This window comes from Chelonia mydas, chromosome 2 (genome assembly GCF_015237465.2).
Source record: "Chelonia mydas isolate rCheMyd1 chromosome 2, rCheMyd1.pri.v2, whole genome shotgun sequence".
Lineage (NCBI taxonomy): Eukaryota > Metazoa > Chordata > Testudines > Cheloniidae > Chelonia > Chelonia mydas.
The window spans coordinates 88,752,009-88,768,325 of record NC_057850.1 but is presented as its reverse complement, the minus strand read 5'-3'; the positions used below and the strand labels follow the sequence as shown (position 1 = coordinate 88,768,325).

At 38.4% G+C, this 16,317-nt stretch overlaps 1 protein-coding gene across 1 annotated transcript in view; it reads right to left on the bottom strand.

Annotated features, from left to right (window-relative positions):
* Positions 1 to 8,041: 8,041 nt before the first annotated feature.
* Positions 8,042 to 16,317, bottom strand: part of IMPA2 (inositol monophosphatase 2) — a 34,056-nt gene continuing 25,780 nt past the window's right edge. The window contains exon 8 of the mRNA XM_007062335.4: positions 8,042 to 15,952. Coding sequence (XP_007062397.2) covers positions 15,837 to 15,952 — 116 coding nt within the window. The 3' untranslated portion in view covers positions 8,042 to 15,836. The remainder of the gene's footprint in view (positions 15,953 to 16,317) is intronic.

The window sequence follows — 16,317 nt, the reverse complement described above, 5'->3', positions numbered from 1 at the left end:
ACACCTTCTGCAACCCTGTTGAAGTTAATGGGTGGCATGGGATGTTCATTGGCAGGAGCTGACCCTGAATTCTGAAAGCTGATTTGTTAAGTTTAGGGCTGAATTATGTCATCGGTAATTACAAGCAGAATTTTGTCTATGGTTTTATTATTGTAAGTAATGCATCATATAATTGACTTTGGTTTATTATGACTGGAGCCGAGTCTGATGTACTTAGTCTGAACTGAAACAGTGCCTTGTTTGAAATTGCAAAAGTTGTGAATTAATTTTTTAAAAGCACAGACTGACTGTATTTGTATTTTCTAAAAAGGCTGATTGTAAATCACTTTTTTATTAATAATTTTTTTTATTGTAACAATATATTTGGAGGTACTCCAAACAACAAGGACACAAAGGATTCTTTCACGAGGCGGAAATAAGATTCCAACAGCCCCCCTTTTTTTTTATTTAACAAACATCCACTTTTTCCTTAACAGGTCTCTTTTTACATTTTAGCTTATTTCATGTTTGTAGCTATCACTTCTGTGACAGATACTCCTATAATTGTCATTGATTTAAGGGGTCTGGACCATATACTAAGTCCTATTGGTTTCTCTCCTTAGCTAAGAAGGGCTTTGTGTAGGAGGACATAGGGGCTTGGGTCAGGCCCTTCTCCAATTATTCATGTGGGAAAATGCATTGAGGTGTTTTAGTTAATATTTAGATTTATAAACAAACATTTTCTTTAACAGGTCTCTTGCACACATTTTTAAACATCTCTTTCTCTTCTTTTACACCCCACCTCCCAAGCTTTTAGCTGCAGGTCTTTATTGTTTCTAAATATCATGCTATTTATCAGTCTTGGTTTAAGGTTCTGAGCCACATATCAAAGCCTGTTGTTTTTGCTCCTTAGTAATGGTGGGCATTTCGGTTGGGGGGTCAGGTGCCATAAAGGTTAACCCTGATCCCAGAAGGGAAAGGGTTTAGGTCATAAGATCACACCCATAATCATATTAGGCACATTGTCATTTCTGGTGACATCACAGCAGGTTACATCACATCCAGTGACACATGCTTATCTTATTTCTGGATCAATCTCTTATCTCATCTATTACTCTAGTTTTAACTGAAGCTAGGGGCATAGCACTATTGTCACAGATCTAATAAGTGAGACCCTTAAAAAGACCAACAAGATAGTGAAACATTAGTTGTCATATTTATCCATGTTCCCCTTATGAATTTCCTGTGTACATGTAATCCTGCATTATAGCAATAACCTAGGAACCAAAGGGCTGATAGTTTCATTTGAGACTGTAATATTAATTTTTTTGTTGGCTTCCATGAGGTTCTGTAGAGCAGTGCTATGATATGCACCTGTTCCCACCCCATAGATGGTGAGAGTCTTCTCCCTGAGCCACTCAGCTTCTGTTGGCCTGAAACCTGCAGTTTTAATGTCCCATGATTTACTTACACTCTGACTATTGTTATTTGGCCTTTGATCAATTAAATTGCATTTATATGACATATTGAGACAAATCGAACCATTGTAAAATTTCACTGAAGTCATATGAAGACCAGGAATGAATTTTGCCCATACGTCCTAGTCAAAATAAAGCTACTGAGAAGGTGAGAATTGTAGCTTGTATTTAACAGAGTCTCTGCAACTTTGCGATTCTGAAGAAGCTAGGCTGCAGGTCAACAAAATATGTCATGCTTTTGGATCACATCCACAAAAGCATTGTGTGGGTTCAGTTATATCCATGCCAAGTCTAGTTTTTACAGACTCTGTCCCACAGTGATGGTCTGAGAAATTGGATACCTGGCTCGTAGTTATTACTTATCCCCATCAGTATAATAATTCATTGTGGTGGTCTATGATGGTCTCCAGTAAATACATTTAATACAAAAGGTCCTTTTACCCTAGATGACAGATATTACCCCACAGAAAGTAGCTGGTGTCAGTTCGGTCCAGTGGGAGCTCCAAGGGTTTTGGGTGGGTATGGTTGTCCATGGAGGATATGGAGTTGGCGATAGCTCTTTTGGGTGGCATCATCACCAGGTAAAGTGTCAGAAATAGAAGCTGGTCTGCCCTCCTTCATGAGACAAGTAACTACATCTCGTTGCCTCTGTGGCAATGACAGAAAATTTCTGAAGTGCTTTATCCACATATGTGTCCCATTGACCCTATGCCAATGGGCCCAAAGGGCTGTACTGTGCCTTTGCATCCTCACTGGGCATAGATCTCACGTCCCCTCCAGTGACAGTCATCAGTGGTCCCTCCTTCCTTCCACAATATTGCTAATCTAGCCTCCTCAGTGGCTCATTCATTAGAAATTTTGTGAATGGAGCTTTGGAATTGTTGGCTTTCATTTGGCCTTCTTCTGGGGTTTTTAGGCAGGAGCACGTGATCTGGCCTGCATAAATAACTTTCTGTTTTGGGAGGTGTATGTGATGGCTTCAGGGAAAAAACATTCACGCATTTGGGCTCTATCGCCATACAAGCAACGTAGCACAGGAACTTTAAAGAAAGAGACAATATAGAGGTATCATAATTGAATTCCTGCTTACCATAACCTGGACTCTTAAGAAAGGAGGCGTAAAGCTTTTTTTTTAAATCCAGACACTGTTCTTGGGCTATTTTAATGCAGCAGGTAACTTATAGCAGCATATATATAGCTGTAGTAGATTGCAGAGTATGTAGCCTCTTTCTCTCAGACCTGTTTATTATAACTTTATATGGAAATCTTGCATATGGACAATAGTTGTACATTTCTATGGATCCTGTTAACTATAATAGGGGCAGGTTTGGTGATGTTTAGTGCGCTGTTCAGTATCTGTTATAGAGTTTCTGGTTGGGCGCACTTGAGTTGGTTAGCAAAATAAAGACAGATGGCAAAGGATTAACATTTCTAACACTTCTTTATTAGTATGCAATCATCCCAGATTTTTTTTTCTTCTTTTAGGGCTCAATCCAAAGCCTATTAGGTCAAGAGAAACACCTGTTGACTTCAGTGGACTTTGACTCAGGCCCTATATCTAATAAGATTTTCCTCAGCTAATGCCAGGTCTAGACACAGGGGTTTTTTTGTTTTTGTTTTTTTACCAAGTTAACTATTTCAGTTAGGAGTGTAATTTTTTAAAACTAAAATAGTTACATTGGTACAACCCCTTGGGTGGACACAGGTAGATCATTGTAAAGGATCATACATTTTTTGGGAATAAGCTATATCTGTATGGGCAATAGACACAGAGATCAACTCTGCTGGAAGGTCAAAAGCAGTTAGGCCTTCTTAGGCTTCCCAGGGGATAATAAGAAAGATGTCGGTAAGCTTGACGGGTGTATCCCTTTGATTGATTTAAAATCCTTTTTCTTTTATGTTATGCTTTCCTTCTACTGTTAAGATTAAGTAGTACTTGGGTTTGAGAAAGCTCTAGTCACCACCTCACCTGTATTAATCACTGGTCACGAGCTCCCAAAGGGAAGACTTGCAGGTGCTGAATCCAGCAGGCCTGCTGGGTAAGCTCGGTTAAATCACAGGGTGCCATCACCTGAGGGGATCCACTCAGAGAGAGACCATGGTGAGGCCCAAACTCTACAATGTACAAGCCTGAAAAGGAAATAATTATAGAGATACCAACCCCCAATAATATGTTGTAACTATTTCAAAATGATCCAATTGCTATCATTGGATGACACTAATTTCTTTTTACAGCAGTAAATAATATAACTGTAAACAAATTTCCATTCCAGGTGGATCAAAGTCAGTTTCTGCAACATGATGCTGTTCCCAAAATACTGTCAAGTGCTTTTTTACCAGGTATTAGGCAGCTCACCTCTGTGCTGCACAAGGTCAATCCGGCTGGAGCCGTGAGGCTTGTCTACACAAACAGTCCATGGCAAGCGAGGGTGTGAATCTACCCTGCACTCACCTGCAATGCACTACTCTCCATGTGGACCCTGCTGATGTGCACGAACAGTTCCTTAATGTGCTTTGATCTAGTCCCACTTCAAGGTGAAATGGATCAAAGCACACTGAGGAATTGTCTGAGAAACCCTGTGTAATGTCCATATAATGATACAAAGATTTAAAGACAAAAGAGGATTACTGCTGTCTTTATTTTTAATAAGAAGACCTTCAGCTCATTCCCACCCAACATTTCTTGTTGCAGTGGCCCAGAGAGGGTGCTGTAAGCTAATGCTTACTAGAGAATTGGGAGAGACCACTGTCCAAATTCAGTGTGTGGAGGACATAAAGGGTGCTGCTGATTGAAATCCATTCATGTATTTTCTACAATCTGTGTTTTAACCATATATGATATCAACACATGTGACCCAAGCCAGGAAAACATAGTTCCCAGGATACCTCCAATCCTGGATTCAAAGGATTAAAATAAATATACTTGGCTGTCAGTAGATGGCTGTGTGTTAAATCTGGGTGAACACGGAGTTGGAACACTTTCAAACAATCCTCTTGTAAGCCAACGGGGGGAAATAGAGGGCTACTACTTGGCAGCAGTAGGTATAAGTGTGGAGAAGAGAACAAAATCCAGTCTCCTGCAGGAAAGAAACTATGGCAATGATGACTCTATCTTGCCAGGAACAATCTAGTTATTTTAAGAATAGTCGCTGCAGATCTGATAGAAACGCTAGTGGATTTTAAATTCATACATCATGCATATTATTTGTGTCAAGCATTAGTTGTTTAGAGCTTCATTCTTCCTGTTTATATAAAGGCTATTTCCTGTGGAATGAAATCAGTGAGTGCCAGCAGTGTTTAGTGAGGACAAAGGGAGTAGCAGGAGTTTAGGGCCTGCTCTAACTGCCATTGAAATTAATGGAACTCTTTCCATTGATTTCAGTGGTAATGAGATTGGATCCTTATTAGTGCCTCACTGTATCAGGCCCAACGTCACTACTGTGGTTGTTCAGCAGGCTGCAGATCAGATGGGCGGTTGAAACTAATCCAACTGCAGTCAGGAGATCATGAACACTTTACAATATACTATTGTTTGAAACTGTCTGCCTAAATGTCAAGACTGAGTTCACCTAGTACAATGTTCTGCTCAACCATTAAATACAACTGCTAGATCTCCAGCACTTTTAACTGCACCCACTGTTGCTCTTTTTGGGGTGCTGTAAGCGTATGCAACCCCATACAAGACTCTGCCCCACGGAGATTACAGTTTAAATGTAAAACATACTGCCAGAGGAAGGAGCTGTTCCTGGGTATTTTTTTTATGTGGTTGTGATGGTCTTCTTTAAGTGGGTAACAGTATCTTTTGTTGATATGGACATTTGTGGGAGAAGCAAGTTGAGACAGTTTTGGAGAAGAGAGGGGAAGGTCCCTGGCACACTGGGATAAGAAGAGAATTCAGGGTGTAGAGGTTGGCATAAGAAACTGTTTAGAATTAGATACGGAATACTGTCAGCATCTAAACACTTCTGAGCAGGTCCATATTTCAGCAATATAGGAAGGATTATCATTGTTATACCAGTGGCATCCAGACTGAGGCAATTTAGTTCCTACCTCATAAATCAGAATGAAATGACCCAATTTTCCACAGCTCAGTAGTGAGACACCTGCCCATAGCTGCATTGATTCTGTTGCGTGACATTCATCGTGGTAGTGAATTAGTTTTGTGTAATCACTGATCTCTATTTCTATATTATTTGTCGCTAACACATACCTGCTTCGGTGCAGGTACTGACCGACTGTGTCTAAACCTGAGCCTGAGCTAGTTCAGTGAGACGTTAGTGGAACAAATGTGTAAATCAGATTACTGCACTCTCTCATTCACAGCTCTTTTCAATACCCTGTTATTAACACAGAACACTGCGGCTCATGGTATTATTGGCACGCGACATGTCCAGGATGAGTTCTCCAGTCTTTGGATTGTTGTACTGGTGCAACTGAACTAATGGTACATCTACACTGCAGGCTTCTTTTGGCCGTGTATAAAGTCATACCCCCATAACATGTATTAATAGCAGTGTAGCTATTTGGCTTAGGCAAGTAGAGTAAAGACACTTCAAGGATGTGGGTTAATATGCGTGTACGTACCCTACCCACTCTCTACTCACCCAAGCTGTGTCTCCCCATCTCCACTGCTATTTTTAGCCATGTAGTGTCCTGTTGCCTCCCAGCTGCTGAAGCCTTTCTCCTCTGCAGGAAAATACACCCTCCCTGCAGCAGGGAAAGGCTCTAGTAGAAGGGAAAGGCTCTTCCAGCTCCCCACCACTGGAGCCCTTCCCTGCTGCAGGGAAACACTCTGCAGCTTGAGCATTTCCTCTCCACGGGAAAAGGCTCTGGCAGGGGGAGGCAGCGAGGAAAGGCTCTGGGCATAGGAAAAGTCTCTGATGTAACTTTTCCCAGTTACAGGGAAAGACTCTGGTACCTCCCTTTTGCTGGAGCCCTTCCCCATCACAGGGAACATAAGAGTGGCCATTCTGGTCAGACCAATGGTCCATATAACCAAGTATCCTGTATTCCTACATTGACTGATGCCAGAGGCTTCAGAGGGAATGAGCAGAACAGGACAATTTATTGAGTGATCCATCCTGTCATCCAGTCCAAGCTTCTGGCAGTCAGAGGCTTAGGGACACCCAGAGCATGGGGTTGCATCCCTGACCATCGTGGCTAATAGCCATTGATTGACCTATCCTTCATGAACATATCTAATCCATTTTTTTAAATTCAGGTATAATTTTGACCTTCATAACATCCCCTGCAATGAGTTCCACAGGTTGACTGTGCATTGTGTAAAGAAATACTTTAAAAAATCCCAGCAGCGAGGAGGAAAGGCTCTGCCAGGTCCCCATTGCTGGAGCCTTTCCCCGCAGCAGGGAAAGACTCCAGCAGTGTGGAAAGGCTCTGGTAGGCTCTCCTTCAGCCTTTCACTGACATGTGTAGCTACATAGCAGTGTGGACGCAGCCTGCTTTTCATAGCAGCATGTAGCTATACATACACTACATGCCACCACCAGTAGTGTGTAGTGTAGAGCTAGCCTAAATCCACATTGATTTACATCTACTGGACTAAATGTTGTTTGAGTGCTCTTTTTAAAATGCAAGGCGGTGAAAATGATCCAACTTTGTTGCACCTGCCGCTGAGGCGCTCACTGCTAAATTGCACACTCAGGCCAAGTGAAGCTTGTCTGAAGCTGATATCTATATGTTGGTGCCACTGCAATTCTGCTTATTCTTGCAGCAAGTGTTGATAAATTTCTCCCCCTTTTGAAAGTAAAAGCTATAGGTCACTGGTCTCATTGAGGAATAATTAAAGACAGAGCTCTGTTATGAGACAATTCAAGTTATGACCTCAATTGCAGCTGTGCAAACCTTCTGAAGGATAACGGGGTTGCAGAAGCATAACTGAAGGTATACTAGGAAAACAATGGCGTTACACACACATCACAAAAGATGTAATTTGGCCTGCAGAATCCCTACTACTGGTAGTATGAGAAGGATGTCAGAGGCCAGGATCCATTTGTGGAGCCAGCTGTTAGTTCAAACCATTTTTACTTGCAAACTGAGCAAACGGAATATAAAAATTAGTGAGACACAATGAATACTGAAACCTTGCCATAATATTTTTCAGAGAGTCACTTTTCAGGGAAAAATGCACTTTACAGGCAGTTTCCATATTTTCATAAAAGTGAAACTAGACTCTTGTATGATTAGGATGTACTTCATTTAATCCTTTCTCTCACATATAAAGTTTTACTCTATATTAAGTTATTATCCTAAAAGGATTTGCCAATAGGCCACCCTATTATGAAATGCAAAACTGACTACAGCAATGATTTGATTACAACACCTCAGCTGAACATGTGTTGGCAGATGGGACATTTCCTAATGTGAGAGAAGAAATCTGTACAAAAGAAAAATATATTTACAAACTGAACATGCAACATAGACTTAATTTGTTTATATAGATAAGTAAGCAAATTAAGTCTGTGTTGCATGTTCAGTTTGTAAATACATATTTTATATTTATATATAATATGTATATATTTTAACCCAAAAAAATCAGACAGTTTCGCCACTCCTTGGAGTAGTTCTAATTTTCACATTGGTCAATTCAGTAAGTTTTACTGACCATTAACTTTTAACATTTATTACAAAAACAAAACAAACAAACAACATTTAAAATAAAAACTACAGTTATATATGGTATAGTACAAAACGAAAGATACCATCTGATATATAGAGCATAGCATTAGAAAAGAAAAACTCAGTAATACATGGACATTTCTGACTTTTTTATAAACATATTTTCAAAGTGAAATCCATTTTCCTATTTTAGACAGTGGCCCAAATTCAATCCTGGCATAAGTAGGGGGAGCTCCCGATGAAACCAATGGAAAGTACACTGCTTATATCAGGCATTAATTTGGCCTAGATTTCCAGTTCCTACTTATGTTTTTAATACAATAACCATTTCCTCCTGTGATTTAAAAATATCTGTAACTACAAAGTGAAAAGATAAGCACTGTTATATTTATGAAGACATGTCTTCAGTCAAAAAACTAAGAACAGTAAGAGCAATCCATATATGGCTATAATCTATAAAACATCTTTTTGGTAGTGAGAATGTAACAATAGCAGCTCAAATTATGTTAAAATATGGATTTGTTTACAGTGGTGAATATGTTATCCGGCCTTTTTATCAGCTAAAAAGTTTGATAATTTACCCATCATTCTCCCCCCTAAAAGTTTATAAATAGGTTAAGAGTAGTACAGGAATACAGTGCAGCTCAAATAATCTGCAGCAAAGTGTGGTAATTTCCAAAATATTTATAATTAGAGTGCACTTGCACTTCTTGTAATTATTCTGTCCATGCGAAGTGGGTGCAAAATACTATCTAATCTAGTAGCATTTTTCACCCACTTTGCACAAGTGTACATGATTACACTAGTTGCAAGGCAGGAGAGCCTCAGGCAATAGGGCCCAGATCCACAAAGATATTTAAGCTTCTAGCTTCCCTTAAATGTCCTTGGGGATCTGGGCCTACATTTCCAAACTATCATAAAAATATTAGAAAACAATTTCATTATTGTATTTATTAAACATATAACAAAGGAACTTGTTAACACATCAACTGTCCGAAGCTTTGGGAATGATCCTGAAAAGCGTTGAGTACCTGAAACAAGCATTTAGGAGCACTCATTATTTGTACTGGACAGAGGAAAAGTAAGTATTTATGTACAATACTGTCTGCTAGTTAAAAATCAATAGCCTTTAAGCATATTTCTTATTTTTATAGCTTTGGAGAGTTAGGGTTAAATTCACTGCCCAGGGGCTCAACTTCATTGACATCAGTGGAGTTGGGCCCACTTATAGCAGGGGTGAGTTTGCACCATGATTTCTAAACTGAGGCACTCCTGCATAATCTGTTGATACTGCTTAACAAGGAAGTAACATGAGCAACATTAGGCACCACAGAATAGCTGTATTGTAGAAGAACAATGTGTTACTTATTCCAATGGACAAACAAAAGTGATTGAATTTGATATTTCTGTCACCAGTTTGTTCTTGACAGCATTCCAATCATACCTGAATTAATTTAAAAATTAGCATGTAAGTGTTCATATTATGTCTACCAACTAATGATTTAGAAGTGACCATTGATTCTATAGTATTTAGAAAGACCACTGTCTCAATTTCAGCAACTTCACATCCTCTCTCTCTCTCACACACACACACACAATGCGTATATATAATATGTGGAAAAAAGAAAGAGATATATCCAAGATACATTTTGTTACATTTGACAGAGATGGATGGTACCTCTTCACTACCTGTTATGCTGAGATTTGGTCTCATACATTGCTTAAAAGTTAAAAGGGGCACAGGATCTTCTGATTACAATTTAGTTCTTTGAAAAATTATTTTAAACTCTTCCAAGTACCCTGACTTCAGGAAGTAATTCAAGGAGATGCAGAGTTCCAGAAATGGGATTTCTGACATGCCAGAGCAGTGTCAGTATTTCAGGCAGTAAGGAATATATTAGCATTATCAATGGCTAAATGATGGGCAGAACAGGGATATACTTATCTTAAATCTTTAATATTATTTTAAAAGCATACAAGATTAAGAAGCACAGAACTAATATACCACCACATTGTTGGAAATTATAGAGATGGAGGGCTAGAGGCCAATACACAATATTGATTACTTCCCCTCCTCCACACCTTTTTACTATCAGAGGATAACTGATGTGTCCTGAATTCTGTCATAGTAAAAGATGTTGATGTATGAGCTAAACAGATTTTTTTAGATCTTTGGGTCAGTGCTTATTACAAGAATCGATCCTTGAAATTATGCTGTGTTTTATTCTCTGTCAAACCTTGCTCACTTTCTGATGTACTTTTTTGTGTTAAACAAACAAGAGCTAGATAAACATTCAGGGTAAAATGTTCAGAAGTGCCTACATCAATTAGGTGCCTAAGTCCTATTCAAAGTCAATGGGACTTAGACTCCTGAGTCATTAAGGCACTTTTGAAAATTTTACCCTCCATGATTAGGAGTTTATTAACACCTTTGATTATTTAGGAGAGACAATGGTACTCTTACAGCTTTTGTCTGTTGGAAGCACCAGGGCTCAAGTGCTACTCAGAGAGGGTTTCACAATTCAATGTTTTCCTCACTCAAATAAGAACACACCAGTGGTCCAGATACTGTGATATCTTGTCTATGATGGAGGTCAATACTTGAAGTTTTAGAGGAAGGAAGTGTAAACTCTTCCCCCTAAATTCACTCTGTGCAGTTCAATACTATTTACTTTTTAATCCTGACATTTTTAGCATTCAGGATAGTAATCATCTTGTACCTTGAAGCATGAGGCTCTGTCTACAGCCCTTATAAATTTTTATCCTAGCCTGTGTGCCTGAATGTGCTATCTTCTTTCCAATAACGAATCCTTCTTTGAATTTTTCTAAGATATTTGGCTGCCAGCAAAGCCATTCACAAACAAACAACCCACACCAAACCTACAACCACTTAACCTTGTGTATGTCTAAATTTCCATGTTTTTGCACGTAGAGTTCATAAAGCAGAGAAATAGACTCTGTCTCTCAATTTCTGTCTACCGTATGTTTAATGCAGATTATAATCCTTTTCTCATTGAAAAATAGATTGTTACAAAAACATTTAAAATAATTTCAAACTGAGAGTTACTAACTGGGTTTATATTACCCCATTAAGTGTTATACACAGCACTGACAGAGTGCAGGAAAATAAGTGAACAATATTTTTGTAACAGCTGCTGATATAAGTTTCCATTAATGATGATCTTGATCTTATCAACTGTCAGTGGCCTCTCCTAAGAAGTGGACAGTATTCCTTCTGGAGTAAACTGGGCACTGCACACTCTAAATCCGAAGTAATTGTTCAGCGATAAGAGACACTCCCTCTGTAGCACCATGAATGTTTTACCTCAGTAGTATTTCTAGGGCTAAAAATGCTCTGTTGTAAACAGGTGCAATTCCTTGACTGCAGTGGACTGGGATGGGATGATTTTAAGGGATATGTTATTGAAAACTTGAGCATTTATTGGCTTTTCTGCCCCACCTCCTTATAAGGACAATGGCAATAGAAAATGTTAAATATGTAACCAGTTCAATAGGGTGTAGTGTATTAGAGTCTTGACATTACTGGTGCATGCAAACTGTGGTGTCTGTAACATGTTACAGATCAAAACCTGGGGATGTGTAAAAGCTGTACGTTAGTATGCCACATGACAGAAATACATAGTGCTTTTGTTATATGTGCTAAATGTTATAGAAAAAGATGGAGTTCCTTTCTATGTTACTTAGTATTTGGTGAACAGTATATCACATTTCTCTATGCTGTGTGATCATGTAATGGAACACTTTACTTTATCTGCAGTTTACTGTTATTCCCGTAGTTTGTTTGTTCACACCAGAATGCACTTATACATGAATTGTACATTATTATTTCAGATTATTATACCAAAACAGTAGATTTAAAATGTTCTAAACCATTGTGCAGGTGACAGACTGAAAAGTAAAGGAATAGGATGCTGAGCAGCACTCCCTTGAATAAAAGATATAATCTATTCAGAGCATGTACACACTTGCAGTGTAAATAAAGATCTAGTCACCCAGTTACACACATGTGGTCTAAGATATTCATAACTGCAGACGTTTGACACATACTAGCTTCCTTTATGTTTCTACAAATAGAACTGAGTGTTCTATGCACATGCCATATACTGTTTTAAAATGCCCATGATTTTGTTTTTTTCAAAACCACATTATTTTTATATGGCAAAGGCACTAGTTTTCATTTCAGATTAAATACTATAAAGCCTAGAGATTTAAAACAGTTGTTTTTGAGTTATCCAAGCACAAAACAAGCATTTTTGAATTTTTTTCCAACAGCTGGAAAAACATGTAGGCCTGATTCATGCAGGCAAACTCATGATTTCAATAAGGCTCTGCAAAGGTGCAGAATCTGCCTGCATAGATCCAATTGCAGCCACATTCTGATAACGTAAAAAAAAAGATGAATACATTTATATAATTTTCTGGGTGGAAATGAAAAAAGCATCTTCAACCCCTAAAAGTACATTTTTAAATACATTTACAAATGACTGTCCTGTAATTAAAATGATTAGATTGTTTGTAAAACAAACTATTTTTCATCCTGAATACACTAGGGACACAAGAGTATGACACCACAAAAAAATATCCTTTAGTGTATCAGAGATGCCCATGGCTTCTCCTTACTCTCTTCTGAAATCTCCACCAACTTTCACTGGGATACGAACATGGAAGAAATGCCAGCACAGGTTATGACATTCAGGATAGGAAACACTTGTTCTCAACATTTATAACTTATCATCTTTGTTCATATTTAAATATTGCCTCTGGTTTCAGAAACTGGCCTCCAAAATAATCTAACGCCTGAAACGTGTTGTAAAAACAACCCAAAGCATGTGAAATGGATTGTAACCTTTCACATCTTCATTGTTTTAAAAATACTAATTTTATAACTGCTGGTTAAAGAGTAGCTACCAACCTTATTTTATTGAAGGAAAAAAAGAGTCCTAATTAAACACGTACAGATTTGGCTCCCATGCTATACACACGGTATTAATTTAAACCTTAGAATGGAAAGTCTACAGTAAGGAATATGCCTACAAAAGAGAGCTTTAGCTAGCAAGCAAGGAAAGATGGAAGGGAAAGTCAAAATCGAGGACAAGATTTACCTCTAAGAACTGTCAGCTAATTAATAATTCTAAGTAAAATGTGAGAATCACCGTGGCCAATGGCACTGCAAACTCTGGGCCTTCTCCTTAAGCTACTGATCAGCTGCGACTCCACTAACATCAGTAGGAGTCTGAGGCGCTCATCAACTCTCAGAACAAGCTCTCTATTTATTTTTAAAAAATAATGTTTTATCCAAGACAGTAACAGGTGAATCTGAGACTGGATTTCTGGACATTCCCCTTCCCACCTCACTGAGGCCCCAATTCAGCAAAGCACTTAAGTGTGCTCAAATGCCATGAAAATCAGTGGACAGGATTCTTTCATCCATTAAGTGCATCATGTAAGTGGTGCAGAGTGAATTTAAACCAGGCAGAGAGTCTTCCTGTGTACAAGGAATCTCTACTGATGTAAAGCTGGTAGAGGTGGTATAGACACCTCTTAAACCAGCTCTCTCTCTGGCATAAGGAAAAGAAGGAAGCTTGTTGGGATAGGCTGGTGAGCTGAACTCCACTACCTCTGATTCCCTGCAGGTGTAAGCTCATTTACCAAGCTTACATCAATCAGTGGCAGAAGCTAGAGCAGCAGGGGGCCTACTCTGTCTTCTGTCCCGGCTAAGTGGCCGGAGATCAGGGAATTACAGCCAGCTTCCTGAATCTGTCATTGTCCTCTGCGTCTGAGGTGCTTTGATGGAGAGGAGAATCAGGGCCAATGAGACTTAAGCATGTGCTTAAATGCTTTGCTAAATCAGGGCCCTATATTTTAGCCATTCTCTCCACAGCCAGAATTTTGCATTTCTCATTTTAAAAAATACAGTATACAAGTTATACTCGTAATGAAAAACATTTTTCACAGAAGAAAATAAAAAGGCATGTACAATGGCTAATATTTTTAACAATGTGTTCTTTAGTTGTGCATGCAAAATGGATAACTGTACACTCAATTTCCAGTTTCTCATCGCAGTTTACGTGCACATTTACATAATCTGCATGTGCAATTTAGGAACAGATTTTGAAAATTTAGACCTATGTGTATTTTGTGGGCCTTTTTGTTTCTTTGTATTATTCAAAAATAATTGTAGATTTGAATTCGCAACATCAATAGAAAAACTAGAGGTAAGTCCCCATGTTTAATCTCAGATTCTTTTCTGGACACTAACATTTAAGAAGTTCAGTAGTGTCAGATGATATGATTTCTTTTAAAAAAAATAGTAAGTATCATAGATTCATAGATATTTAGGTCAGAAGAGACCATTATGATCATCCAGTCCGACCCCCTGCACAACGCAGGCCACAAAACTTCACCCACCACTCCTGCAAAAAACCTCTCACCTATGTCTGTGCTATTGAAGTCCTCAAATAGTGGTTTAAAGACTTCAAGGAGCAGAGAATCCTCCAGCAAGTGACCCGTGCCCCATGCTACAGAGGAAGGCGAAAAAATGAACTTGATTTTAAAAAAAGTGCCAAACACAAAACTAGAGTTGCACAGAATTTTTGTTCTTTTAGATTTAGTCATTTACTTTACAAGGTTTCCAGATATTCTGAAGGTGACTACAATTGTACGTGCAAAATGAATACTTTACGTTTACAATTAGCCTTTTGCAAGCACAACTAAGGTGGCAATTTTTACAATTTACCCCTTAACACCAAATCATGCTGTTTCTTCTTGGGCAAAACTTCCACTGAAGTCAATAGTTCCTTGACATAGGGCCCTATTCTCCAGAACTAACTACCATGTATAGTATTTACCATTGTGAATAGTCCCCATAGACTTCAATACTCATGGTAGTAAGCACTTGCCCACTAGTCACAGCTACTCCATGATAGTAAATGTTTTCAGGTTTGAGCTCTCAGTAAGGGTTCAGTAAGGACTGTAAGATTTGGTCCCAATTGGTTAACATTCTCTATAAGCTAGAGTTGGTTGGACAATTTGAAAAAAAAAATCATGAAATATTTCCCATTTTTTTAGCAGCTCTGTTATTAACCATGTAGGTAACTCCCACTGCATTCATAAAGTGAATATATACTCTTCCTTGAAACAAATACCTAAAATCACCTCCTTCTGTACACTTTGTAAATCACTGTAAACATCCAAAATATACATATATATGGTCATGATATAGTTGGAAAAGAGAAATGGAGTAATAACACTTTTTATTGCATTCTCAAGTACTGTTGAATATGGGTATGGTAGGCACACATTTTAACTACTTATCATCTACTACAATCCTAAAGCTCATTTACCTGAGATCTGTGTTTTGTAAAAATAAAGTTTTCTTTTTAGTTGAATATGTTCCAAAAGACTCCGTTTTAGCCTGAACAGATGTGAAACTTCGAATCTGGCAACAAGCGCTACAGGTGATCATATATAAAAGGTACTGCTGAAATAGATGCATATTAAAAAGAAGCCACAAATCTTAGAGGTTTTAAAAATCTCCCTCCTCCCGCCCTACAATGTTGGGAAGCCACCTTGTAATAAAATTGTTTAAAACATTTGACACAAAAGACCTGCACAGAAAACATGCTGTTAAAATCATGTACCCTCTAAGACACCCATCTTGGAAGAAGTTAAGTAGTTTAGAAGGACAAACTCCATGTTACTTGTAAAAGTATTTAATGTCCGTCAGTTCTCATCATCCCGTCTGTAGTGAATAGTCTGTATTTCCTGAGCTAAGAACATGGCCATCTCTTTAGTGCCAGCAGCAATCACTCGGCATGACATGAGATCTAGAGGTCCCCCTAAGAACAAGAGGATAAAGAAGAACCATGTTTAGATACAGAAGTGATGTGTGGCATATTATATTATATCCTTGTTGTAGATAGAGAGATTCAAAAATACTGAAACAACGTCAAAGCCACATTTAGGGGAGGAAATACCCTGTTGAGGCATTCAAATTCAGAGATGTCCAACAAAGCAAAGTGTTGTAGAAACCATAGACTTATCAAACACCAAAGTACACAGAAAAAGCAATGAATGTTTTCATTCGTTCAGTACACAAAAATAAACACAATATATTCCATTTTACTCTCTTAAACAAAACACCAGATGTTTTGTTTGCAAAACTAGGGGTAGCAAGGAATAAAATAGGAACCAACATAACCCA